Source organism: Leuresthes tenuis, unplaced genomic scaffold (assembly GCF_036924035.1).
Source record: "Leuresthes tenuis unplaced genomic scaffold, fLeuTen1.0.hap1 SCAF_17, whole genome shotgun sequence".
Classification (NCBI taxonomy): domain Eukaryota; kingdom Metazoa; phylum Chordata; class Actinopteri; order Atheriniformes; family Atherinopsidae; genus Leuresthes; species Leuresthes tenuis.
The window spans coordinates 10,495,983-10,522,329 of record NW_027325371.1 but is presented as its reverse complement, the minus strand read 5'-3'; the positions used below and the strand labels follow the sequence as shown (position 1 = coordinate 10,522,329).

At 39.2% G+C, this 26,347-nt stretch overlaps 4 protein-coding genes across 4 annotated transcripts; 3 read left to right on the top strand and 1 right to left on the bottom strand.

Moving 5' to 3' along the window:
• The first annotated feature begins 2,110 nt into the window (after positions 1–2,110).
• Positions 2,111–10,244, top strand: LOC140273824 (adhesion G protein-coupled receptor E5). The gene is made up of 19 exons (XM_072369492.1): positions 2,111–2,461; positions 3,644–3,724; positions 4,374–4,529; positions 4,631–4,783; positions 4,907–5,053; positions 5,235–5,357; positions 5,506–5,549; positions 5,635–5,739; positions 5,985–6,138; positions 6,394–6,516; positions 6,609–6,799; positions 6,904–7,068; positions 7,185–7,379; positions 8,625–8,842; positions 8,976–9,036; positions 9,125–9,216; positions 9,444–9,612; positions 9,692–9,787; positions 10,165–10,244. Exons 1-19 carry the CDS (start codon positions 2,431–2,433, stop codon positions 10,204–10,206), a joined length of 2,346 nt encoding a protein of 781 aa, XP_072225593.1. The 5' UTR covers positions 2,111–2,430; the 3' UTR covers positions 10,207–10,244.
• A 3,318-nt stretch (positions 10,245–13,562) lies between these two features.
• ptger1c (prostaglandin E receptor 1c (subtype EP1)) lies at positions 13,563–14,985 on the top strand. Its single transcript, XM_072369511.1, has 2 exons — positions 13,563–14,446; positions 14,598–14,985. The coding sequence occupies exons 1-2, from the start codon at positions 13,571–13,573 to the stop codon at positions 14,826–14,828; spliced, it is 1,107 nt and encodes a 368-aa protein (XP_072225612.1). The 5' UTR covers positions 13,563–13,570; the 3' UTR covers positions 14,829–14,985.
• Positions 14,986–15,137: 152 nt separating this feature from the next.
• Positions 15,138–21,039, top strand: slc27a1a (solute carrier family 27 member 1a). Its single transcript, XM_072369493.1, has 13 exons — positions 15,138–15,677; positions 15,966–16,133; positions 16,230–16,624; positions 16,840–17,007; positions 18,039–18,108; positions 18,200–18,291; positions 18,384–18,493; positions 18,609–18,818; positions 18,898–19,024; positions 19,147–19,284; positions 19,517–19,681; positions 19,781–19,927; positions 20,034–21,039. Exons 2-13 carry the CDS (start codon positions 15,967–15,969, stop codon positions 20,189–20,191), a joined length of 1,947 nt encoding a protein of 648 aa, XP_072225594.1. The 5' UTR covers positions 15,138–15,677; position 15,966; the 3' UTR covers positions 20,192–21,039.
• Positions 21,040–21,164: 125 nt separating this feature from the next.
• Positions 21,165–23,858, bottom strand: trim35-13 (tripartite motif containing 35-13). The gene is made up of 6 exons (XM_072369500.1): positions 23,460–23,858; positions 22,508–22,603; positions 22,180–22,410; positions 22,061–22,083; positions 21,844–21,962; positions 21,165–21,754 (listed from the first exon to the last, which is right to left on the bottom strand). Exons 1-6 carry the CDS (start codon positions 23,856–23,858, stop codon positions 21,216–21,218), a joined length of 1,407 nt encoding a protein of 468 aa, XP_072225601.1. The 3' UTR covers positions 21,165–21,215.
• Between the last annotated feature and the right edge of the window lie 2,489 nt (positions 23,859–26,347).

The following is a 26,347-nucleotide window of genomic DNA, read 5'->3' as shown; positions in this document are numbered from 1 at the left end:
TCGAAACCCACATCATTGTTTATAAACTGAGACATTGCGCTATATTCAATCTGTCAATCAATGATCCTTTGGGCGATGCATTCCGGTCCTGAAATTGACCTAGCAACTGTGTGTTGGAAAAAAGGAAATGTGCTGAAAGTTTAACAATATGTTCTTATTCATTAGGTTTGTTCTCAGAAATGCCTATAGCACGTCACCATTTCCTTTGTGCTTCTGCTAAATCACACAGATTCACATAAAACCAGCCAGCTTCAGCATTTTGAGATACAGATGTAGATTACATCAAAGACGTGTGAAGAAGAAAATAAAATTTCACATGTTGTATTTATTTGAAAATCCCTTTTTTAAAGTCTTGCTAAACACCATGATTTATAGCAATTGGTACATTTTTGGCTGGGCGAAGCCACGCAATCCAGGAATGTGTCAATGATGTCTCTTACTGACTAGGTCTTTAATTTGTGTTGAAATTTCCCAACTGGTTTCCCTTTCAAAATGTTTTAGTGCTCTTTCCTGAAAGCTTGCATTTCAATTCAAAGTATGGTAGTAGTTTTTGTCATCTGAACTATTTTCAGGAAGCCAGGTTTGTCTGTATTTTTGCAGCAGTGTAAGGACCCAATATTGCTTTGACAAAACATTCTGCTAATGCATGAAAAAATAATGTTTCTCCTATCTGTCACGGCTGAGCGATAGTAGATAAACATAGAAAATTGCACTGTATGAGTAACTATAGCTACAGTGTATATCCTAAGTGATAACAATTCCCTTCAGTGCTCTTACTGGGTTTTAGCTTAATCCAATTCAGGGCTAGAACCTATCTCAGCTGCCACGAGAGAGAGGGTGACAGGCAGGGTAGTACCTAGATGGGTCGCCAGTCCATCACAGGGCCACAAAGAGACAAAAAAAAACATACACACTCATTCACTCCTAGGGTCAATTTAGAATAACCAATAACCTAACACATGTTTTTGGATGGTGGGAGGAAGCCAGGATACCTAGAGAGAACCTATGCATGAACACGGAGAGTAAGCAAACTCCATGCAGAAAGGCAAAAATAGATTCAAACCAGAATCCCTCTTGCTGTGAGGTGGCAGTACTAACCACTGCACCAACGTGCAGGCCTCAGTTGAATGTATTGTACTACATTTGATTTGTTACGTCTTATGAATAAAATTTGTGATACTCTGACCGTTGGACTGAATCTGAATTTTCAGATTAATTGAAGAACATTCCCAACTGAAAATCGTTCAATTACATTTCAGTTTATAAAAGAAGATAATAAGAGCTGAGAAATAAAGCAAGTTGATTTCTGACCTTGATTTTCTCAGTTTTTCTCAGATAAAAGTCCCTTTACTATACCAGACTGATAAATAATATTGGCAAGAGTAGTTATACTGATTTCTGTATATCACAAGGATCCCTCAGCGCTAAGCCAAATAAAGCATTATCACATTATAAATACTGACTATCATTTAAAATTGGCGTTACTATAACATAACTGACAGGCATATATTCGCTCTTCATCCAGACTTGTTTGTTTTCTTTAGTGAACATTGGCCTGTGGTTAATTTGCTTTGTCTGGCTCGTTGCTGATATAAATACAGCTTTTGGTACTGTTGAGGAAACAATGCATCATTTCTTTGTAAAGTTCTTTCTAAATGAAGCTCAACATTGTTGCTCTTGTTGCATTGTCTCAAACACTGGCAGTCAGAGGCAAAAGGCATATATATGTCATCGTCATTGTCAGCAGGCTGTGTGCATTTGGGAGGGTCCACCAGACTGTAAGTATCTGTACAACAATGTGAAAGTCTAAAGTACTCACAGCCATGTCTGTCCCCAAATCAAAGTCCACAAGAGGAGAAAGATGGGAGATGGACAAACACAAAGAGATAACCATTACCATAACCATTTTTCATAGAATCAAATTAGTTTTGTCATCTGACTGTCACCCCACCCTAACAAGAACATTAGTTCCTTAAAAGTTAGAGCTAGTAGTGTGAACTTCAGTGTCAGAGGAGTGATCTAGAGAGAGAGAGAGAGAGGGAGAGAGAGAGAAAGGCCCCTCCCTAAAAGTTCTTGTCATCCTAGTATGTCAACTCAGCAATGAGAGCAGATTAACATTCAAAGGCAAAAGGGAGACACAGCCAGGGGGAGAGGGAAAAAGAACAGATCATTCTATTTGATGGGAGATGCGCAACATCTCAGAAATGTCTTTAATTTGCGGGATTGGTATAAGATGTTTCTAATTTTTCCATATTCATTGCCTTGCCTTGCGTGCTAAGACTTATTTTTTCCTACTCCAATTTGAGTCACCAAGGGAGACTTTGAAAAAGCTGAACAGCCGAGAAGAGATTTGCACCATTTGAATGTTCATCATTTTTAGATTGTTTTAACTTTACTTTCAAAGATCTGGACATTATTTACACGATCACTATGGCAGGCAACTGGATCCTCCTGATTCTGGGTGAGTCACATCCATTATCTATTTGCATTGTAGCTGGAATGGAAAATCAGCTGTTTTGAGAAAGTAAAAAAAATGTTCTGTGGTGTTAGACAGGAAACCAAATAGTTACGGCAGCCTAGAAACCTTCAAAAATAGGTATTCACTGTTTATGTTTCCAGGATATGTTCAGTTTTAGGATGATATAATCTTAGTCAACTAGAAGTGAACAGAGGTCTGGTAATCGTCAAATGGCTTTGAATTTATTCTAAATTCCCTGCTTTATTACTTTGCTTAGTGTCAGCAATTTCAGCAACAGTATTACTGGTACATATGATGTTACAATTCACAATTCTGTTACAGTTCTGAATTTAAGCCCACTGCAGTGTCCACGGTCTGTAGCTTGTGTGTGGGGAAAAGAGCTCAAATGAAATAGAAAGGAAGAAGAAAGAAAGGAAGGGTGAACACTAGAGCTTTTCTTGTCTGCTATCCGGGTGCTAATGAACAAAAGCTCTCAGTTTATTTGCTTTTAAAAGTGATATTCATACACCATGAGCTCATCCCACAGCACCCTCATAACTTTCTGCCTTAAAGTGCCAACATTTACCACTCAGCTTCCCTCAGAGGAAGAACTCTGTGTTTCCATGCCATTAAGTAACAACACTCAAAGATTCCAACTTCTGAAAGCAACTAAAAAAGCAAATGACTACGGACTGTAACTAAAAAATAGACTGAACATGAATGAAAGACCTTTGTTCCTTTTTTTATTTGTTGCGCATCACACCCATCTGGTGACACTCAGGAAACAAGAACTGACTCTGCACTCTCACAGCCTTCACATATGTCTTGTTATATTGTGTTGTATCTTGCCATCTGATGTTTCTACACACATAGGAAGTAAGTTCTCCAGACACCCATGAGCAGATCATTTTGATTTACAGTGCACATGGTGTTGAAACAATCTGAGGAAGTGAAGACAAAAAATATGGGAATTGGCCTTTTCTGCATGGCCTATTTAAAACTCCTAACATTTCTGTCATCAATAATGCAGCGAAATGAATACTTTACTAATATAGTGAAATGAATAGATTAATTATCTGCAACACAAGCATATCTCCTTATGGTTAAAGAATGCTTAGATTAGATTACATGGTCGAGAAGAAACTGACTGTACTAAAATGTGACACTTCCCTGCTTGCTTTTCAGCTTTGATCCTTTCACTTGTCATGGTCAAAATGCAACAACCCTGTCCCCTGGGATTTGAGCGTACAGAAGAAGGTTGTAACGGTATGGAGAAAAAACATTAACAGTCATTGGAAAACCAACCCAATTTCACTCTAGAGCATAAAAAGTAGCAGTTTCACAATGAAGGTTAAACAAGTCTAAGATTACTGAACTCTCTAGGCTCCAAACTTGCCAATGTCTGCCTTTTAAAATTGCAACATGCCTAAATTTTGCAATTAAGAGACTAAAAAAGTTAGATGTAGCACCCCCACAACATGTTCAAAAACTGTCACAGATTCCTGTGAGACTGGACCAGGGCTCTCAAGTTACAGTCGCGCTTTTCTGTCTATTGTAATGCACTCCCGCCACATGTCATATTTCTCACATTGAAAAAAATTATAATATAAATTTTTCTGGCACGCCGCCATCGCTATGGAAACCGCAGGAAACAAGCATGTCTTCCATGAGTCTGAGCAGAGCAGTTATTGATAACAACAACACTAATAACACTGTTATTAATGAAAGACCCCCATTCCCAACGGGGGAGAGGGGAGAATGCCTGCATTCAAAACTTGAGGGCCCTGGACTGGACTGTGTTTGCCAAACTTTACAAGACTTTATTTTTCTCTACAGATCAATACGAGACACATATTTATTTAAATACCTATTTGTGTTTTGTTGTTCTTTTCACATTCCTCTTTAATCAATTAAGATCTTGACGAGTGTAAAGATGTGGCCGAACCAACATGTGGACCAAATACGAAATGTTTTAACACGAATGGGAGCTTCTACTGCCAGTGTATAACTGGTTTTCAATCATCAACACGGAAAGTGAATTTTACAGTTGAATCATTTGCAGAATGTAAAGGTAAGTGACCTTGAATCAGTGATGGCAGAGATCTGTGATGCCATCCTGCTGCCATTATTTAATGATTTAATGATTGTTTTGTCCTTTTCTCTTGCTTTAAGATATCAATGAATGTTTTGAAATCAGAGGCATCTGTGGACCTAATACCGAATGTTCCAACACAATTTCACATTATAACTGCAGATGTAAACATGGATTCAAGTCTTCCACTGGTGTGGAAGTATTTCATCGTAATGACAATGTTACATGTGGAGGTAACAGTGACAATCGTTTTCTGTGCAGTAGTTTTTGTGTGATTGCTTTCACATTCAAGGTGATGAATTAGTGTTGGTTTCCATCCCAAATGTTTTTGGGATATAATCTTTCTGCTCATGTAGACATTGACGAATGTCAAGAAGGAAATGCGTGTGGTCTGACTGCATCATGTATCAACACACAAGGCAGTTATTACTGTGTCTGCAATGCTGGCTTTACACTGAAATCTGGAAAATCGAACTTCACTGGGGGTTTGGAGCATTGCGAAGGTGAGGGTTATGACAGCCCAAATCCCTTTAAATGTACAAAAATTAAAAAAATATAATTAAACCAATTTCAGAATTTTGAATATGACATTCCTGTCCACCAGAATATTTATCATTAGGATGGCATTAATAGAAACACACAAAGTCTGATTGTTTTCCTGTCCCTGATTTGTTTCCATTTTAGACATATGTATGATTGATAAGACAATATGTGGAAATGGAACATGCCACCATGGAGCCAGTGGCTATTACTGTGCATGTCATGCAGGGTTCACTAACTATGGCAATGAGAAGTTAAGCTGTACTGGTGAGAACACAACTGCACTCACGTCTTGTCAGCAGCCAATACAAACCTAGCATTTGTTCAATAACAAATAGAGAATTTTAGATTTGTGTATTCAACAGCAAGCCCAATTAATGAGTCAAACCTTCTTTTTTCTTTTTTTCTTTCTCAGAACTGAACTGTGGTGTTTTTAAAGATGTAAATAATTTGAAAGAGGTAAATTCACAACAGATGTACAGATTTTTTTGTAATATGTATTGTTGATAACATTTATTTCATCTTCCTTGGATCCCCCTTTCAGAAACTACCCATTGTGCAGGCTCACATAATGCAGCTGAATAAAAGCTGTCTGGAGCTCACAAAGAGCGGGTATCCAAAAAAGCTGGATGGAGAGGACTTACTGGAGGTACTGATGACTTATAGCAATAACGTCTTACCATGCAAATAAAAGTTTCCTCAAGCTAGAACAAAAACAAGTTCTACCTCCTCAAGCTCTGTCAGATGGTGTTCTGATGTCTGTGCAACACAGCCTTGTAGGCTGTTTATGCAGCCGTGTGCAGCCTGAAAGTCTGGTCTCAGGCTGACTGCATTTCTTGTTTTCCTTACACACACTTATGTGGCTCCTTTTCCCTTCCTCTCTTATGGCTGCAGCGGCTTTTGTCTATGATCGACAAACTCTTGTCCAGTGGACTCCTTGATGAGAACAGGAAAGTCTCCACCTTTCTGGATTTGGTGGAGTTCACTCTGGGGTTCATATGCCCTTTCATTACGACCACAGAGACAAAAAGATCTTCCCCTCAAACAGGTACAATGGAAATTAGCATACATTTAATAATATCTTTATCTACACACAAACATTTGCATGACTCAGACTTAGCTTTTTGCTAATCATTAGAAGATTTGGCATCTTCTTAGTCAAATAGTATCTATATTTTTTCCTGTAGCTGGTAGATTTTTCTTTTACTCACTAATCTGTGGATTTAGTACAAGTGATCTTAATATTTGGTCCTTTTCCCCTTTGAATCCTATATCTCCTTATCTTTATGTCTGGTGGATACAGAGGTGGAGTGGCTGGTATATAAAGGGTTGGTCTTACCAAAAGGAACAAGGACTTTGTCATCTAAGTATGCTCAACTAAACATTGATTTGGAGGTTGCTGCAGGAGATCCCTCATTATACCCTGGTAATGATCAAGCATCTATACAAACACAATTCTAAATGCCTGAATTTAATAATTATTATAGCATTCTCTGTTATCTGCTGTCAATACAATAGGCTTTACAGCAGTGTCCTTGCTCAGTTATTCAAACCTGGAAGAATATGCAGATGGCTTCTTTAGTGGGATGAAACCAGATGAGGGCCAGCGCTTTACGATAAACTCCAAAGTGGTGACTGTTACTGTCAGTAACAGAAACACAAGCCACCTCAAAGAGCCAATCACATTAACATTGTACCACATTAAACAGGTAAAGAAGAAAGATTATTTATTTCATGGTTTAGATTAGCCACCTCTTTAAGACAAATATAAAAATCATGGCTTTTATTTCTGATCTATTCATCTGTTTTGCAGACAAATGAAACTCCTCACACCTGTGTATTCTGGGATTCTTCAGAGGAAGGGGGGGCTTGGTCACCTCACGGCTGCAGTGTGGTACACTCTAACCTGGAATACACCGTTTGTTCTTGTAACCACCTGAGCAGCTTTGCAGTGCTCATGGCCCTCTATGAGATTGAGGTTAAAACTATTACATATCTGATGATTTGAAACCATATACGTATAGAGTAAAGTGCAAAAATTAAACTTCAGTCCATCTCTGTATTTTTTAACATAATTATACTTTCTCCCAAAAGGACAAGTTTGAGTTGCAGCTGATTACCTGGGTGGGCCTATCCCTTTCACTGGTTTGTCTGTTTATCTGCATCCTGACATTCTCAATGATTCGCTCCATCCAAACTCCAAGAACCACCATCCATTTGCATCTTTGCATCAGCCTCTTCATTGCCGTCCTTATATTTCTTACAGGCATCTCTCGGACAGAGAACAGGGTAAATACTTTGACAGCTTCTTGTCCACAAGAGCATTAAAAGTGTCTGCCACCAACAAAAACAACTGGGGAATAGATATCAAGAGATATATTATGTCCTTTCTCATCCCTTGACACAATTTATTGAGGTCCTAATTAACTGTGACATGCTTTGGTCAAAATAACATAAAACTACACTAAAGCAGCTCATTTTTCACTCATCAATTTATACTTTTGTTACTGTTACTGTTAGTAACAGAAATATTATTAATGTGACCCATTCAACCCTACTCCACCCCTTTCATCCTTGGGGTCTACCTCTTTTGAGATCCATAGAACTTCATAGCCCTTGAAGCACACTATTATGGTATGAGAGAGCATATTGAAGAAAGCCTGCATGCTCAGACCACACACCCAAACTGAAATCTAACAGAAATAGATGACAGCCGATTTTATTACCGAATACTTATATTTCCCTCATTTGCATTTGGTCCATTGGCAGCTGGTAGGTTGCTGATCCCACTTTTAGACACAGTCTTGTCTGGAATCATGTGTTGAACTTTCCCAAGTTGTTAAAACACGCACCAGAGAATGTAATTGCTGCTGGCTGGTTCCTTTATGTTTTGTTTAGGTTTATAGTTACTGACATCAAGAAATGTTGCTTATATAGCCCACATTTCACCAATATTTCACCAGCTGTTACATCCGCTGTACTGATGGTGCATTCATAGACAAATGGAAAAAAAAATTCAAACTTCCAAAATGGGAGTTTTAAGGCTCATTTCCCTGTCAGGATATAAACCACTGAACAAAGTACTGGTAGAGAATAATCAGTCGATAGAAGTAAGTGAACTATATCATTAATGATGAGATTTGATGTTTTTAGCAAAGCAAAAAGTTAAACGGAGACAATGAGAATAGTGGCTAGATAACTTTGTAAAGTGACATAAAATACCCCAGCAAATCTAAATCAATGAATGAGACATTTTCAGACATATGGGGTTGAGACACAATGCCACGGTTGTGGTTTTCTGGGATTTTGAGTTGGTTGTAACTTTAGGCACCTACATGTATACTATCAAGCTCATAAAATGTGCTACTTTCCTAATATATCAACTTTAGGTCAAAGTACTGTGACAGAGTAATTAATGGAATTGGCAGAGATTAACTCATAAAGTTGATCTCTCTTTCTTCTATCTTTCTTTTCATCATGTCTGGTCTCTTTTTCATTGCTGCCAAGCTAATATTCATTTCTCTCCCCCATTAGGTTGGCTGTGCAGTGGTAGCAGGGATGCTCCACTTCTTCTACCTGGCAGCATTTTGCTGGATGTGTCTAGAGGGCATACAGCTCTTCAGGATGGTAGTGTTGGTCTTTAACACCCAATTCAAAACCCTCTACATGATGGCAGGTGGCTATGGAGTCCCGGCTGTTATTGTCGCTATCTCTGCATTTATTAACTCCAAAGGATATGGCAGTGAAAAGCAGTAAGTTTTCCACATTGATTAATTTCATATACATCCATATTCATTTGTTTTTGGTTTTTTTTGCCATTTATATTTGAATCTCAGATTATGCCATTATATAGTCTGCTCAGTAAATTTTCAATATGCATTTCAGTTGCTGGTTAAACTTGGATTTTATTTGGGCTTTCTTTGGTCCGGCCTGTGTCATCATCATAGTAAGACTGGAAGAAAATGATTATCTATCAAAAAATATCCCTGAATGGACTTGAATTACTTTTAAACCTTTTTGCTCTTGTCTTTCAGGTGAACATTTTTTTCTTTCTGATCACCGTGTGGAAGTTGGCACAGAAGTTTTCGAGTTTAAACCCAGACCTGGACAACTTGCAGAAAATAAAGTAAGTTACCTCTCACTCACAAGCTGTCTGCAACAACCTGGAACATACCAAACACTGCCATATTTAAAAAGTGAGTCATAGTTTCCATGCCGAAAATCAACTCATTTACTGTGTCACATAAAGGAAGAAAAAAAATGCAAACAACACCCCCTCTGAAACGTAGGTTAAGTAAAGATTAGTGTTAAAGTTAAGGTGTGACATGTGTATATCTTTGCTGCCTCCCGCAGGGCATTCATCATCACTGCAGTGGCTCAGCTGTGTATTCTCGGCACCATGTGGATCTTTGGATGCTTCCAGTTTGAGAAGGGAACTATTGCCATGACTTATCTCTTCACAATTTTTGCCAGCTTTCAGGGGGTTATGCTCTTTGTCATGCACTGTCTCTTTTCCAAACAGGTTGGTCAACCTCACTAGAATAGAAAAATACAGAGAAAAAGAAAAAAGGAGCAAAACTAAGTTTGTAATCCGCTTTTAGGTGAGGGACGAGTACAAAAACATCCTGTCTCGATTCTGTGTAACTCGGAAGAAGAGATACACCGAGTTCAATTACTCCAACTCCAGCAAAGCAAATGTAAGTCGTTATTTCACTTTCAAAGGAATGTTTTTTTGCGGAATAAGTAATATGTGCATTGTGAACCAGTAAAACACAGTACATTTAAATAAAAAAGTATGTTTAAATCAAACTAGTATAAGTACACAGACAACAGAGTTTAACATTTCACCTGTAACGGGAGTTCTAGAAATAAAATGGAAGTAATTCCCTGTTGAAAACACAGGGAGCATTTCTCTTAAGGGTTTGGTGATGATAAGAAATTATAGGCGGTGTTAAAAGAGAAATGCGTTGTGTCTTTAGTGACAGATTAAAGTAAATGTCCTGATTATGGAAGCACTCTTCCATTTGAGTTTTTCATCACTGGCTAAACTGTCTCTCCCTTTTGCCATCCTCAGGCATCCAAAAGTACCCAGGACACAGGAGAGTCTCATATTTGATGAGGTCAACCATAACTTTAACCAAACCATAAGGTTTGACTGGCTAAAGGCAATATTTCAGACAAGCAGTTGACTACAGCCTTTTTTTGTAGCCAATGCACCATTTTTCTGCACAGCAACATTTTGTTGTGAGTGAGTCTATGTATTTGAAGGTATTGGCTTTTCTATTGGAATTCAGTCATTTTACAAATACATGAGCTTATTCAAAAATCATTTGGATGTCATTTTCTGTATTCATTGTGCAAATTGTAGTTTTAAAAAAGCAAATATTGCTATTTAAGCAAATAAGTTAAGATGACACGTGGTGAATGTGTTTTAATTTCATGTCAACACTTTTTATTGACGTTTGTAAAATGATAATTTATTTCAGAAAATAGATATGCGGAAAATGATTTTAGACCAAAATTCTGATTATATCTTGGAACCTGTTTTATCAGGTACATTTAATAATGCTTGTTGTGTCCAGGTACTTCATTCTACCAACAAAAGCAATCCAAGAGATATTTGGGATGCAAGCACTTTCTATTCACCACAGTCATAAAGTTGTTGATTGTTAAAAATTACCCAAAATATGAAAACTTATATTTTGAATGTATGTTTATGTATATATTGCTTTTATCACACATGCAAATTGAACTATAATCCTATTTCATATACAATCTCTAACTATTTTTCTAAAAGAAGAGTTTATTTACCAGGTTCAGAGGTTATTTTTGTCATCTGGAATATTTGTACTGCTGTTAGAAAATGGTTTTCCGCACATCGGGACTTTCAGATGAATATTGCTGATTTAACAATTCACGTCTTTACTTGTTTGAACTGCAATTTTTTTTATCATTATTGTTACTTATGCAAATAAATCTCAGAATGTGCCTCGTAAGATCTCTGTGTAATGGTTTCAAAGGTATTTTCTTACTCTTGTATTTAGTGCAAAAAGGAAACAATTAGACTTAGAGGGGAAATGAGAGATTATTTTATAATCCTTCCTGTTTATATGAAATGAAAGGCACTGTGGTCTCAAGAACAACTTAAAAGTCTCAGAACTGGCTCCTCCATTTTAAAGAGCAAAGGAACCATTTTTAATCATGAATGTTGTTATATCGAGAATCATGTCAATTTTGATGTTCAGCATATGCCAGTGTAGCCTTAAGGTAGCTATTCAACTCTTGATTTTGTTTTTGTGACTTGGATACTAATCGTCTAAGGTGAGTAATCCAGGAATCCATTTTTGGTTTGAGAAAATGTAAACCATTATTGTTAAAATGAGAAGGAAAACATAGATGATGGCTCACTTTGACTGACCATTTAGCTTGCACTGGATCAATACTACAAACCTGAAATATGATGGTGGATATCCACTTTACTCCAAAGGGTAAGCAGAAGCAATCGATAAATGGAAGGAAAACATCCAGCAGGGAGGGTGGGTGGAAAATGCAGATCCAGAAGGTAGATAAAATAGCCCTCCCCAGAGTGAAGTGGAAGAAGGACTACACAGAAAGGGAAAATGTTAGAGAGGCAGGAAAAAAATGAAGGGAGGGGAAGAGCAGCAAATGAATGCTGGAAATAGTTACAACTAAATTAGGGAGACAGGACAGCTCTGCTGATAAGACGCACATTTGTTTTTTCGCGTGTATTCCACCCTATCCCAAACATCCAGCTAAGGTAAGTTTTACTCCTAATTCATAATGTTTTACTGGTTATTGACTTTATGAATGACATACTTAGTACAGTCTTCTCTGCTTATATAAGAGTTAAACTGAAATATACATATAAAGCGCAATCTTGTGCATGTCAAAACAGGCCGATCTGTCGGAAAACAACTATTTCCTGTGGTATACAAGAACCTGAAGAGCGCTTCAGATTTCCTGATTTCCTGATTATGTAACAATATCACATATGAATGTTCAAAGCCTTCACTTTTGGGAGAGATGTATGGTATTCAGAATCTGTTTAAATGATTTCTAAGGTAAACTGAATCTTTATCAACAATATCCTCATATCCTCCCAGTCTTGAAACCCTGGATTCAGCTTATCTGTGATTCAGAAGAAACTGCTTCTCTGTATAGGAATACCAGCAGCTGAGAAAGGGAGTTTATTGTGAAGACACAATTTTAATAACTTTAATGAATTCCTTGGTCTTCTATTCTTCTTTTATTCCTTGATCTACTTTTTTTTTCTTTTTTTAATAACTTTTAATGGTCTAAATAAAAAAAACATGTTTCAGAGACTCAAAACATTTTGTTAGTCTATTTTGTGATAAAATCTAAATGGACTAGTTCAAATCGCAGTTCGCAACCCAATTATCCCCTTAAAAGCATTTCAGTCCTCGGAATCTTTGCTATTGAAAGGCTCTTTTTCTACCACTTGTTCAAACACCTTATACTGTCTTTCAATCATTGCTTTGAAGCACCTCTTTTAAAAGGTGGAGATTAAAAGCATTATGAAGTGGAAGTGCATCAACATGTAATAAATATCAAGCGTAGTGTTTCTGTATGGATAATGATTTGCTGATATGATATGCATGACATCAATGATATAACTTTGCTTGTAGAAATTGTCCCAATGCTTGTTTAATTTTAATAACATCAAACGTCAAGAGGCAAAATAAAGAAATTCTACTATAATATTATGATTGAGTATAGTTTCACATTGTTTAAAGTCACACAAAGTCAGGCCTCACGAGTTCAGCAAAACCAACATTCTCATGAAAATAAAAATAAAATTTTAAAAAAGCATTAGAAACGTTGACATTAGAAGCTGTTGAGCAGATAAGATTGTGGGCAGTAAAAAATATGGCATTTTTTTAAATAGATATACTCCATTTCTGGTCTTAGAACCTGTTGTGAAAACAGCTAAAAATAAAAGAAGCAAAATGTCACAAGTTCCTGTATTTCCAAACAGGAATTATGTTGCCACAGTTTGGTAATACTGTCCTGAGTGTATCAGGTTGAGCATTGCACTGACCTTTCAAGTAATCTTCTAGAACATCTTTATTTGTTAGGATACACATTCATGCATGCCAATCAAACGTCTATGCCGGCTTTAAATTTTTAAATGTCCTCCACTGAAGTCTCATCAACTCCTCTTGATCACTGCCTGCTGTAGAGGCTCAATCAATTCCAGTTTAAATCACAAGTGTCACTGGAAGACCACTTGTTATTAGCCTTTGAGCTGCTCACATATATCATGGAATTCATAAGGACACAGTTTTGCTAAGACTTGTCTCACTCTGTGATTTAGTTAAAAAAAAACTATTACTGGGCAGAACAAGCTGACATAAAAACATTAGTGAAAATTGATCACTCAATATATTTGTACTAATGCACATATTCAAACTTGTACTTTTCTGTAGATCACTCTGAAGATGAAGACAGCTTCTTTTTCAACAGCTTCATTTCCTACTCCTTCAACACCATCCATCCTCCATCAGATCCTGAACATCAACACCTCCGGTCAGCGCTCGTTGAACATGAGCAGATCATATCCCATCCATGCTTTAGGGATCTCCTGCTTCACGATGATACTTGGCATTATCTCCAACCTCACTGCTCTGGGCATCCTGTTTAATTCTCGTGCCAGATTCCGCCGACAATCCAAAGCAACATTTTTACAACTAACAGTGACTTTACTTTTGGTTGACTTGGGAGGTCATCTGATTCTTGGTACCTTTGCATTGTATCAGACATATGGAAACCCCCCCGACCAATTCTGTAATATCTTTGGAGCAAATATGGTGTTTTTTGGCTTGTGTCCTTTGCTGTTGGGCTTTACTATGGCAGTAGAGCGCTATGTGGCAATCACCAGACCCTTTCTCCATCTTTCCATGATTACAGTGGCTTATGTGAAGGGAGCAGCGTTACTTTTGTCCACCCTTGCACTTTTGCTCGCTGTTTTACCTTTATTTACTGTGGGGACTTATAAAAAGCAATTTCCAGGCACATGGTGTTTTTTGCCAATTCATGATCCACAATCTAAAGCTGACACAAATTTAGTTGTGACCTTCTCATGTCTGGGCCTCACCGCTCTTACTCTTTCCTGGCTCTGCAACATCCTGAGTGGTCTGGCATTGCTGCAGGCCAGAATTAAGTCCAGCAACAGTGATATAAAACCTACAGCTCACTTTGCTCGCCGTGTATCATCTGCATCCTCTGGCTCCATGTTTCACTCTTTGGATGTGGAGATGATGGTGCAACTAGCAGCAATCACCGTGGTGTCCTGTGTCTGCTGGGGCCCTTTTCTCGTGTGTATTACTCTTTTAATTTGACAGATTTGTTTCCACAGCTATATAAGTGATCAGATGTGTTTGTAGAATTAGAGATTGTATATGATTAGTCAATAATTAAGTTGGTAAACCCTGAGAGTGATATCTGTATCTTTGTCCAACATTTTAGATCCACATTCTCGTGGTGCAGCTCAATCAAAGTCCCAAAGCCCTAGGTCAATTCACTCTTCTGGGATTACGCATGGCCTCCTGGAATCAGATCTTGGACCCCTGGGTTTACATCTTACTCAGAAGAACGGTGCTTTCAAAAGTTTGCTGTTGTCTTGATCCTAAGACACCCACAGTGACAGCAAAAAGCCCCTTTGCAGATACTCGCCGAGAGGCCTTTTATCTGCAATAGCAAAGTTTCCTTGAAGATTTATTGTTTGGACAGTTGTAATTTATTTTTTCATTCATTTATTTTTCTTACCTTTTTCTCTACTTTTTTTTTTTTTTCAAAATATATCGTGAGAAATTTGAGAATAGAAATTTCAACATTTCAGTTTATCATTTGGAGTTGGAGAAGTCTATATTTGGCATGATATGAGCCATTACGGCATCATGGGAATAAGTGATGGAGTGTACTTAAACTACACGTCACAAAATTTAGTTAGTAGTCTGTGCCGGTGTTCTTACGGTTTGTTCCACATTCAGTAGCAGCCGTTTACAAATTGGGTGGTTGGGCTATTGGTATGGGTCAATTTCGTCCAATCGGAGCTTAGAAAAGCTTGACAAGCTCCGCATTTGACAAATAGCTGAACTGGTACAGAAGGTTTCCACCCATGGTAGGCGGTGCTTTAATGGCAGTCGCTCTCTTCAATATGGAGTACAGAAAATAGCCTGATTCACTCCGCATCTCACTGTTCTCATGCGAGTTGTTATTCATTTTTTCCTCTCAGGTTCTAGTTATCCCCGTAGGTGCCAGCAGAAAGGAGGTCGCTAACTAACATTTTCCAAAGAAAATTTGACGGTAGTAAACTGCTAACTACTAAACAGTTAACAGTGCTGATAGCGGTCAAACTGCTATAACACTAAAAGAACAACTCGGTTTCGCAACATTGTGGATACTTTCGGCGCTTTCCTCAGCGGGAGGACGGTTTGAAAGCTTCATAGTCTCCGCGAAGTAAAAAAAAAAAAAAAGTAGTAAGTTTTGTCGAACAACGGGGTTATCGGGTGAAAGGTGACATCACGTCAGTCTGTTGGCTCATAGGTAAGTTGTATCCTGATTTTACATTGTTGTGATAGTTTGTGCGATCAGGCGTGACATCTGTTTATGTTCACAGTTTAATTACGAGCTGGATTCTTTGTTACACTATATCTTGCTTTTTATATCGTGCTTTTTTTTTCTGAGCTACCAAAAAAACAACTTTTCTGTGTGTGCTTGTGTGTACCAGCCTGCACTACAGCATTTCAGCCCCATGAATGCAACCCATGTAGGCTTTAGCTTAAGCCCGTTATTGTGTAAAAGCCCATCTTTCTTCTTTTACTCCGTGACAAGAATGCACAATGCAGCGTGTGTATCAGCCTCTCTGGGGTCCTTGGGACTGTTGCGTCTCGTTGGGGTGTCCTGGTCCTGGAGTTTAGCAGCAGGCCTTGGGGTGTATCTGGGCACAAGAAGCTGGAAATACTTCTACATTGCAGCACGAACTGCCAAGAGAGACCTAAAGTAAGTTAAATGTGTCTAACTACAGTTCTGATGCTTGTGCGTCTGCATCTTTGTACACTGAGGGCTGTTCTTCCATTCTCTTCTCATGTTTATCAGTGGCCTGTATGTGCTGTTGAGAGTGAAGCTGGCCTTATGGCGTTACATGCACAGTGGAAGCAATATTCCTTCCATTTTCGCCCAGACAGTAAAACGCCACCCGAATAAACCAGCACTTATCTATGAGGCCACAGGAGAAACATGGACCTTCTCCCAGCTAGACGAAATCTCTAATGCGGTTGCCCATTGGGCAAGAGGTCAAGGATGGGTCTCTGGGGATGTGGTGGCCCTCTTCTTGGAAAGCAGGCCATTACAGGTGGCACTTTGGCTGGGCTTGGCCAAAGTTGGGGTGGAAGCTGCGCTCATTAACTTCAGCCTCCGCTGCGATCCTCTTCTGCACTGCATTGGGGTATCAGGCTCACGGGCAATAGTGTTTGGAGCTGAGCTTGCTGATGGTAAGAATGTGTTAAACAATGTACAGACAACTGCACCATTTTTCTGCACAGCAACTTTTTATTATAATTCTGTTCTTGTTGCACCAATAATTGGATTTTAACAAAGTATTACATTTAGATTTACAGTACTTCTGATACAGTCTAGAGAGCTTGAACTGATCTGACTGGCGTTCTCTCTTTCCATTCAACTCTTGTTCCTCTTCCTGAATGGTCAGCCATGTTGGAGATCAATTCTGCCGACAGCCAGCCCATGGTACGGTTTTGTACAGGAGACCTCAGTGCAGATCAACTGGCTTCCCTGGGTGCTCAGCCCCTGGACCCACTTTTAGCCACTGCATCTAGACATCCCCCTTCACCATGTGTTCCCCCCAAAGGCATGAATGGTGAGTAGGGGTCGACCGGGTTATAATTTCTCAGGGCTTATACAAACACAGCTTCTTTGTAAACAAAGGTAACAATACGCGATTTGTCAACCACAGCTTATTCCAGCATTTTCACCATCACTGGGAAACTGCTAGTCATTGTTGAAATGTATGATAAGTTTGTGGTGTTCATTGAACCTTGGTCAATATCTGCTATCATACCATCAAAGAGCTGCTCCAGAGTATGAATTTGCTCCTCAGTGGCTCTTAAACTCATGATGTGTTGTGAGCAAGTAACTATTTGTGAGATCACAGACCGGTGGTCACAGGCAGAGAGGAGCAGATGGATCAGAGTAAAGATAGAACATTTTTAATGTTTAAAAAAAAACTTAATAAGGAATAAAATGCATATACTGGTAATGGGACAGTGCTGCATATCAGATGCCATTATCTCTCAGGTCTGTAACTGGTCGACCCCTAATGGTGAGTACCCAACCCCCCCCCCCACCCCCTGAACGCGTTCTATTTTAAATACCCCGTAGTTCTGCTTGTAAATTAGTTTTCTGGGAAGTTCTGAAATCGAACACATTTTGAACAGTATTTCATTTTCTTCAATCCACTGTCTATTTTCTGAGCTAAAATTGCCTTCCAGTAATGATGTAACTCCAGCCTTAAAGGGTAGATGTGAATGGCATAATGAGATTTGTGCTGTAAAAATGTTTTTAAAAAAAAACTCAATAAGGAATAAAATGCATATACTGGTAATGGTATAAATGGGATAAATTACATCCCAGATCAGAGGTCAAACTGTCTTAGATGAATAGACAGAACTCAGCATTTAAAATCTGAGCTTGATGTTTATAACAAGCTAGATCTTTGGTCTGAGCAGAAAAGCATGAAATGGATTGAAGACAGGGATTAGATTTTCTTTCTAGCATTTTGCCCTGGCATTCTGTTAGAGGTTCATTTTAGCATTTAATTAAATATTAAGATGACACGCATCTTCAAATTACAGTATGCAATTATAATCTCTACTGTATTGCCTTCTGCAGACCGCCTGTTTTATATTTATACCTCCGGGACCACAGGACTGCCCAAGGCTGCCATCGTGGTACACAGTCGGTATGTTTTCATGAACGACCACAAACAAAAAGGAATCGTTACAGTTGCTGTGCAGCTAATGACAAAATCTCTCACCGTTTTCTCGTGACAGCTACTACAGAATTGCTGCTTTTGGGTATTTTGCCTTTCGCATGCGTCCTGATGACATTATGTATGACTGCCTGCCTCTCTATCACTCAGCAGGTATGTGATGCTCATCTCCATCTTCTGATGAGTACAATTTCACCTCCTGGGGTTGAGTTGATTAACCCACACAAACTTTCTCTTCTCACCAGGTAATATTATTGGAGTTGGTCAGTGTCTGATCCATGGCCTAACTGTGGTAGTGAAGAGGAAATTTTCTGCCAGCCGCTTCTGGGATGACTGCATTAAGTACAACTGCACTGTAAGAATTAAGCTCGAGACATATTCAGAAATGCCATATTTGAAGAAATCAGTGACTCCAACAGTACATGTGAAGCAAATACTGACGGAATAAAACGTTTTCTTTCTACTTACAGGTGGTGCAGTATATTGGGGAGATATGCCGCTACCTCTTATCTCAGCCGGTCCGACCATCTGAGAAGTGTCACAAAGTTCGTCTGGCAGTGGGGAATGGATTGCGCCCCAGCGTGTGGGAAGCCTTCACAGAGCGTTTTGGCGTGGCGCAGATCGGCGAGTTCTATGGAGCAACTGAGTGCAACTGCAGCATTGCCAACATGGATGGCAAGGTTAGAAATCACTATGCTGCTTTTCTCTTCACTTATAACTGTACAGTTGATCTGAATTTATCTGGCTTTGTTCTGCCAGGTTGGAGCTTGTGGATTCAACAGTCGCATTCTCCCAAACGTGTACCCGATCCGTTTAGTGAGTGTTAATGAGGACACCATGGAACTCGTTCGAGACAGCCGGGGCCTGTGTATCCCTTGCCGCCCTGGTAGTGAACATCTCTATTACGATTATGAGTTAATTTGATGTAAAATGTTACTCTTTATGCTATATCTTATATCAGTCTTTCAAAAGCACACAGTGATACTCACACACAGCTTTGCTTTTCAGGAGAGCCGGGCCTTTTGGTAGGTCGCATCAACCAAAAAGACCCTTTAAGGCGTTTTGATGGATATGCCAACCAGGATGCAACCAAGAAGAAGATCGCTCGTGATGTGTTCAAGAAAAATGATTCTGCATATTTATCAGGTTGCCAATGCCTTTTCCCCAAATCCACATTTACGTTTCCTCAGTAAAGTTTGCAGCTCTCATTTGAAGATTTTGGTGTTCTAGATCATTCATTTTTCCTAAAAAATTAAAGAGAAAGGCTGTGTTGGATTGCAAACATTTTCCTTTCTCAGAGTTTGGTGGTCATACTCAGACCTGACATGGAGGTTTTTGGCCTAAAGCTGGCAGCTAATTAGACTTTTGTTTACTCAAGGTGACGTGCTGGTAATGGATGAACTGGGCTACATGTACTTCCGTGATCGCAGTGGGGACACTTTCCGCTGGCGAGGGGAAAATGTCTCTACAACTGAGGTGGAAGGCATACTCAGCAACCTTCTGGATCAAACTGATGTTGCTGTGTACGGTGTGGCAGTGCCAGGTGATGGTTCTCATTTAGACTCTCGTGCCTTTAACGTCATGCTGGAGGCATTTCTGCCATGGATTTTCCTTAAATACTTATCACCGTATTTTGTTCCAGGTGTGGAAGGTAAAGCAGGCATGGCTGCCATTGCAGATGCTACAGGAGGCTTTGACTGCAACAGTTTCTTGCAGAATATCCAGCGAGTGCTTCCCTCCTACGCTCGGCCCATATTCCTCCGAATCTCCCCACAAGTTGACACGACAGGTAAACTGGCCCAGCATCCCACCCAAATTAAGAAATATCTATCATCACTATGATTTCATTTTAACAAATTATAATGTACTTTTATCTATCTCTACATCCTGTGTAGGTACATTTAAAATCCAGAAAACCAGGCTGCAGAGGGAGGGATTTGACCCGCGTGTCACAACTGACCACATCTACTTTCTGAACAGTAGAGCCGAAAGATACGAGGCCATAGATGAGGAGCTCTACAATGCTATAGTGGAGGGAAGAATGTCTCTATGACATGGCCATGGCTGGGCAGTCAGTGCCTCGGTTAAACAGGCTGCGCAGGTGCTGCTGAGAAAGAAAAAGGCATTCATACAGCAACATCTGTCAGTCTTGGCAGGAGTTTTACCGTTCAGGGAACAGAGTTGAGAGGACTACTAACACTGATGAAGTACTGTTACAGTTGATGTTTTAACACTGTATGAATAACTCACCAGGACATGATGTGAGGGCATTTTTTTTTTTTTTTTTAATGAACACCTCATAAAGCCTTGGAGCATCACCGCACATAGAGTGGACATCTTCCACAACCAGTTTGATATAGGATACATGTTACATTAATGTTTTTAGAACAGTAAGGATTGTATCATGTAAAACTTTATTACAGGGTATATTCCCATTTTTAAAAAAATGCTGTATGCTGCAAGGTTATTCCTGTTTTGGTTTAAATATTATATTGTGTTCCTGCTGTGTCTTTGAATGAGGCTGAGACTGGACTTCAGTCTGGGTATGAGTGGCTACTACTTCAAATACTAACCATAGAATCTTTACGGTTTTTAATGACATGGAAAACTAATCTCATGTGCCAGGTTTCAACCTCTGAACAACATTGGCATGGGTTTGCAAATACATACATTATTACTGTATGTGCCTGTTAGGAACCTCCTTATCTGTTTAATATAATAATGCTTCCGTGGAACGAGCTGAGATGAATGTGGATACCACAGAGGTGATTTTGTGTCATAATAAGCTGAGTCGCACAGTATGACTTATTTTATGTAACAAATCTTAGCAGTGTAGTAATGTATAGGTGTTAAGAATATTGATTTACAATCTCAGATCACCTCGAGTACATTTGTTGTAACTCAGATTAAATATTTAAAAAAGCATTTCTGTCACGTCATTTATTAAAACCTCTTTGTAAGTTGCGTGGAAATTGGGGTTGTAATTTGACCGTGATTTCCCATAATAATCTGCTGCAAAGAAAAAAAAAATCCTCAATTCTTCACTGGGCAGCTCTGTCTAACTGTGTCTGGGTGAATTAATGCTCCTTTGACAAGTTTATCCATGTTGGTAGGATTTTCAGTGGATGCTCTTTACAAGCTGTGCAAAAGTAGGGGAAGACTGTTAATGTGATGATGTTTGTGAATGTGTACAGAGGCGTTCTCTCTCCAGGATCATAAAACGTCACTGTACCACGGTCCATGTCCAAAACCACCCTGATCACTTCTGGCTTCTTAGTCATGTTGAGCGGCTCCCATGGCGCTGTACAGGCTTTATGCTCTCCATTACGATATCTTATTGTCCAGAATCCCTCCGCTGGTGTCAGCACATGTTTACCTTTCCTGTTGATGGAATCGCTGGCTACCCCTATCACCCAGTAAGTATTGTTGCTGACCTCCACATCCCAGCTATGGAGTCCAGAGGAATAACCCTTAGCAGCAAACATCTCAGCACTAACATCAAAGCGCTCCGGGTTGTCTGGCAGCTTGAAGATCTGAGTAGAGTTTTGCACAACTGTGAGATCCTCAGAGAGGATGAAGCAGCTGGCTGCTGTATTGGGATCCAGAATCACTGGAGCTTGAAGGAAAAAGAAGGTAGAGGTTACCAAAGTGAGAGGAAGAGCGTGGACCAGTAAAACACGACTAATTATCTCATGAGAAACTTACTATATTTAACTATTTTCTTCATCTTCTCCCATATTTGATATTTTAGCGAGCCCAGGTGCTTGGCCACATCAATCAGAGCACCGGGCATCATTTGTGGAACAAGGGGACTTTGCCAGGTTCTGAAAAGATACTGCAGAGGTTAATTTTTGGAGAATTCTGACTTTAAAGCTGTATCATATTATAAACAAAGATTGGATACTAGCTGTAAAACATTTACCTTCTTATTGTTTCCTTGTAATTCTGAAAACAGTTCGAAAGGACAACTCATGTAAATATGCACATATAAATGCACAGCAAATTCCACATGCAATCAGGTTACGCTATTATCTTATCTACCTTAAGAAATGGTATGTCTTGACTACTCATTTCCTGTTCAACCACTCTGATGGTGTTAGAAAGAGCTGCCATTTCATGGCTCATCTGCTCAATTCGCTGGTTAATCATCAGATTCTTTTGATCCTCCTCGGCCTTTAAAGCAGAAAGCCTGGCAGTCTCCTGCTCTTTCAGGAAGTGGTGAAGGGTTTCAAATTCCTCTTTGATTTGTGTTTCAGTGTGTTCAGCTTGGTTCTGGAAAGAAATATGACAGACAGGTAATCACTGCCCCTACACCTTGGCTCCTACATTTGTTCAAGATAATATTTGGCAATGATTGGACTGAGAGTACCTTGATATGTTCTGCCATTTCCTCACAAGCCCCTTTTGCGTTTTTGTACAGCTGTAATTTCTCTTTCAAGGGCAGAAGGGCACTCTTTAGTTCCTCCTGAAATGTCAGTGACAGGGGATCAACTCTTCAAAACATGGCCAATCTGTCAGCAAGGTGTGGGGCTTTCAGCTGCCACATACTTTTCCTTGGCAGCGTTCAATGTACATCTAAAGTCACGCAATACAGTAGAATCAAAGGAAAAATTCTATGGAAAAATAACAATTTCCCCAGTTACATTAGCAAAAGTGAGCTAATGCTTAAGAGTGCAGTCAGGGACACAATATGGCAGCCAACAGCTTTATTTCATAGTAATGTTGAATGCTTCCTGGTCTCTTGAGGAGGCTGAGGAGAGCAGAAACCTTGTGGGAGTCAAGTTTCAGCTCTTTCGAGTCCCCAAGAGCAACAGGATACCAAATATATAAATCTATTATTAGAATGTAAATCAACACTGTGAAAAAGCCTTCACACATCACCAGCATATCAGACTCAATGGTGGTATATCAGTGGTACCAAAGAGGTTGGAAAATGTGAACAAAAAACAATATAAAACAACAAATACTTTCAAAATTATGGCAAGCTCCAAACAATAAATCAACAATAATGGTCAGCTACAAGATGACTGTTTATGAAATTATGAATAGTATCTAAATTCCAAAGATTTTCTACCATTGGGTCCTTATGTCTATCAAAATATAACACGTGTCCTTAGAGGTAACTCATTCAAAGACTGTACCAGATGTTTTAACAAACATTTTGTCATCATGCCTTCCAGCTGCTGTCACTGTCAGAAAAACAGTGGAAAACATTTTGGGTAACGCAATATATTTTAAGCAACTCGTGTAGTTAAAACCGTGGCACTGTCTTCTCATGAGAAACAGTAATGTGCCCACTCTTGTAACATGAATGTGCTTACCTTACAGTCATGAGCACCTTCCCAAATGGGATAGAGTCTGTGCCCCCTGTGTGGAGCAGCTTTGCCACACATATCACAGATTGGCTGTAGGTCTTCCAAACAAAAGACTGTGAGCTTTTTTCCATGCTCTTTACAAGCCTCGGGGTCATTCTTGCTGTCTTCTTTGAAAGATTCGCAGGCCTTCTCCAGAAAAGTGTTCACTACTATCTGATCCATGGAGGAGCGGCGCCAACATAGAGGACAAAAGTGGGAATTCTCACTGCCTTGTGTGTCCCAACTGTCTTCTAGGCAGGATTTACAGAATCTGTGTCTGCAAGTGAGGACCACTGGCTGACTGAGAATATTTCCACAAATTGGGCAGGAAAGGTCATCTTCAGAATGAGTGCGTCTGGTAGCCATTCTTTGTCACAGTGGCTCTAAGTCTGGCTCTAAAGTCCCTCCCACATCTCTGGTAGGCTACCGCTTAACCTCAGAAATAAGTGTTAATACTTCGGCTCTCGAAGGCATATCCCATGCTATGTTATGTTGTGTCAGGCGTTCACATTGCGCATTCTCAAATAAACACCACTCAGAATAAAACTAATCTCAGCTTACATTTGAGAGATTGGATCTCTGCAGATCCGTGCAAATATTATAAGCTCCAAAATAACAGAAAAGCAATGCTGGAATGTTAGCTCACAAGATGGTCTTTGGGTTATAGCTAAATTAGGATGACCTCTGGTTATTTGAGTTGTTTTTAAAACAACCAGTCACAGAGTAATGAAAGAAGGGAAACATTCCAAAATAAGACTGAGGCTGAGTGTATAAATAGAACGACATGGTGCCCACTGGAACATTTCTTCACTGATGGTTGAGCTTTGAGTTTTTTTTTTTGCTTGTTTTGTTTTCTTACTCTATCTACAGTACCATCTATTTTAAGATAAGAAACATTTCATCTAAAAGTTAATGTTAGACTGAAGCAAGGTGCACACGCGGTAGCTTGTCAGTGTTAAAGAGATTTGTTTGTGAATGTAATTATCTAACAGTTAGCTGACCTCGTTTGTATTGTGATCCAGTGTTCTGTTGAACAAGTTAGTTTATCTGAATGAATGTAGCACAAAAATAAATATACTTTTTAACACTGTGCTTCCTCAACTCTTGTATGTTTATGTGCGATTACCATGGAGTCTGTCAAATACTATGTTAAAGTAATGTGTGAATAAGTGAAAAAGGTTATTTTCCATTAATGTTTCCTTTCAAACTTACTGTCTGCCTTATGCCAAGTGGGACAGCCGAAAGATTATTAATGACTTGATTATTGAATTACCCTGTATTCAGTAGGTGCATTAAAACATGGAGTAATATTCCACATTTCTCAAAAAGACTCCTACTACATTACAACGAACAGTGACTACGTCAGCTGGACAAAACTGACAGATGAAGTATCATATATGGCAAGTTATAACCTCTAAGCACTTGCTACAAGGAATCCCTGTCCAAATAAGTCAAAGCAGACATGATCTCTTGTTGACATGCCAAAGAGAAAATTGAATTAGTGTGTATGCCAGTTACAGGGCAGCAGTTCAAAAATAATTGATAGTATCAGCCAGCTGACATGAGTATATGGACCTTCATCAGGGTCATTACCCTGATCAAAGCCACAAGCCGAAACATGCTGCCATATAATAAAGTTGAGTGTACTACTACTTCAGTGTACTTGCTTGATTTCAGACCCCTTTTAATTTCCAATATTTAGTTTATAATGCTTACAACAGCAGAATATGAGGAAAACCATAGCAAAAAGATCCTCTAAAATACACCCTCCATTAAGCAGGCCTTCTCTAACTGCATGGACTTAACTTGTAACTAAAAAGTAATCAAAAGTTTTTTAAAGTAACGCTAAAGATAAGATACATAAAAACACAGGATTAACCCATTTGCAGCAGAGCTTACTATGATTACTATTTTTACTCTGCTTACCTTACATTCTGTAAATGCCTCCTTTATGGGGTACACTCTGTGCTTCACATGTAGGCCTGAGCTCCTGCAAATGGCACAGACAGGCTCCAAGTCTGCCACGCAGAGGAGGTACATTCTCTCACCGTGTGCTTCACATGATCTGTATGGAAGTCCAAGACTCTCGTTGAAGCAGAGAGGACACTCTTTAGCACCAAACTGTGTCCAAAACTGCTCCAAACAACAATTGCAGAAGCTCTGAGAGCAGCCTATGCAGGATAGAACCACAGGAGCCAGGAAGGTTTCTTGACACACAGCGCAACATGACTCGCCAACAACCTGGCATGAGTCGTCATCCTCCATCTGCGAGATTCAGTGCTGGACTGGTGAGCCGTTTTCTCCAAGCATGTAACCTGGGTGTCCAGTTATGGATAGCCTTGCAGCAGAGGAGAGAGAATGACCAAGCTACTCTGGTTTCACCATAAATCATGTACATATAAGGAAGGTTTTCAGTGACAAGAACAAACAGAAAAGAGCATTCATTCATTCAGTGAAAAGTTTCACTTCAAATTAAATAGATGGAATGAGATATACTGGCTTTTTGTTCAGCCCTAAATGTTTCTTTCATATGAAGGCATGAAATCTCATGCTGGAACCTAATACTTAAATGTTTTAAATGAGTCCACACAGGAGGTTTATTGCTTTAAATCAGATATCTTTGTTTTCTGATTAGACAAAAAACATAAAGTCAACAGTGAAAATTTTTTTGCACTTATTTGCTTTATAAACTAATAGGCATTTAAACGCATACCCAAGACACTTTAACACAGCCATCTAAAATAAACTAATTTAAAAAAAAAAACATACCTTGAAAGCTTTGTTATACTTCCTTCTGTATATAGCTACATTCCAAGCTCATAATCACTGTGTGAAGCTTAAAAGGATAAAAGGAA

Excerpts from the sequence above, each read along its gene's own strand:
- LOC140273824 (XM_072369492.1), top strand. The coding sequence starts at position 2,431 with ATGGCAGGCAACTGGATCCTCCTGATTCTGG. Across the intron at positions 8,843-8,975 it reads GGATATGGCAGTGAAAAGCA|TTGCTGGTTAAACTTGGATT; the intron begins GTAAGTTTTCCA and ends TATGCATTTCAG. Across the intron at positions 9,037-9,124 it reads CGGCCTGTGTCATCATCATA|GTGAACATTTTTTTCTTTCT; the intron begins GTAAGACTGGAA and ends CTTGTCTTTCAG.
- ptger1c (XM_072369511.1), top strand. The coding sequence starts at position 13,571 with ATGAAGACAGCTTCTTTTTCAACAGCTTCATTTCCTACTCCTTCAACA. Across the intron at positions 14,447-14,597 it reads TCTGCTGGGGCCCTTTTCTC|ATCCACATTCTCGTGGTGCA; the intron begins GTGTGTATTACT and ends CCAACATTTTAG.
- slc27a1a (XM_072369493.1), top strand. The coding sequence starts at position 15,967 with ATGCACAATGCAGCGTGTGTATCAGCCTCTCTGGGGTCCTTGGGACTG. Across the intron at positions 17,008-18,038 it reads TCCCCCCAAAGGCATGAATG|ACCGCCTGTTTTATATTTAT; the intron begins GTGAGTAGGGGT and ends TGCCTTCTGCAG. Across the intron at positions 19,285-19,516 it reads TGATTCTGCATATTTATCAG|GTGACGTGCTGGTAATGGAT; the intron begins GTTGCCAATGCC and ends TGTTTACTCAAG.
- trim35-13 (XM_072369500.1), bottom strand. The coding sequence starts at position 23,858 with ATGGCTACCAGACGCACTCATTCTGAAGATGACCTTTCCTGCCCAATT. Across the intron at positions 22,084-22,179 it reads AAGACATACCATTTCTTAAG|AATTACAAGGAAACAATAAG; the intron begins GTAGATAAGATA and ends AACTGTTTTCAG. Across the intron at positions 21,755-21,843 it reads GAAGAAAATAGTTAAATATA|CTCCAGTGATTCTGGATCCC; the intron begins GTAAGTTTCTCA and ends TTTTCCTTCAAG.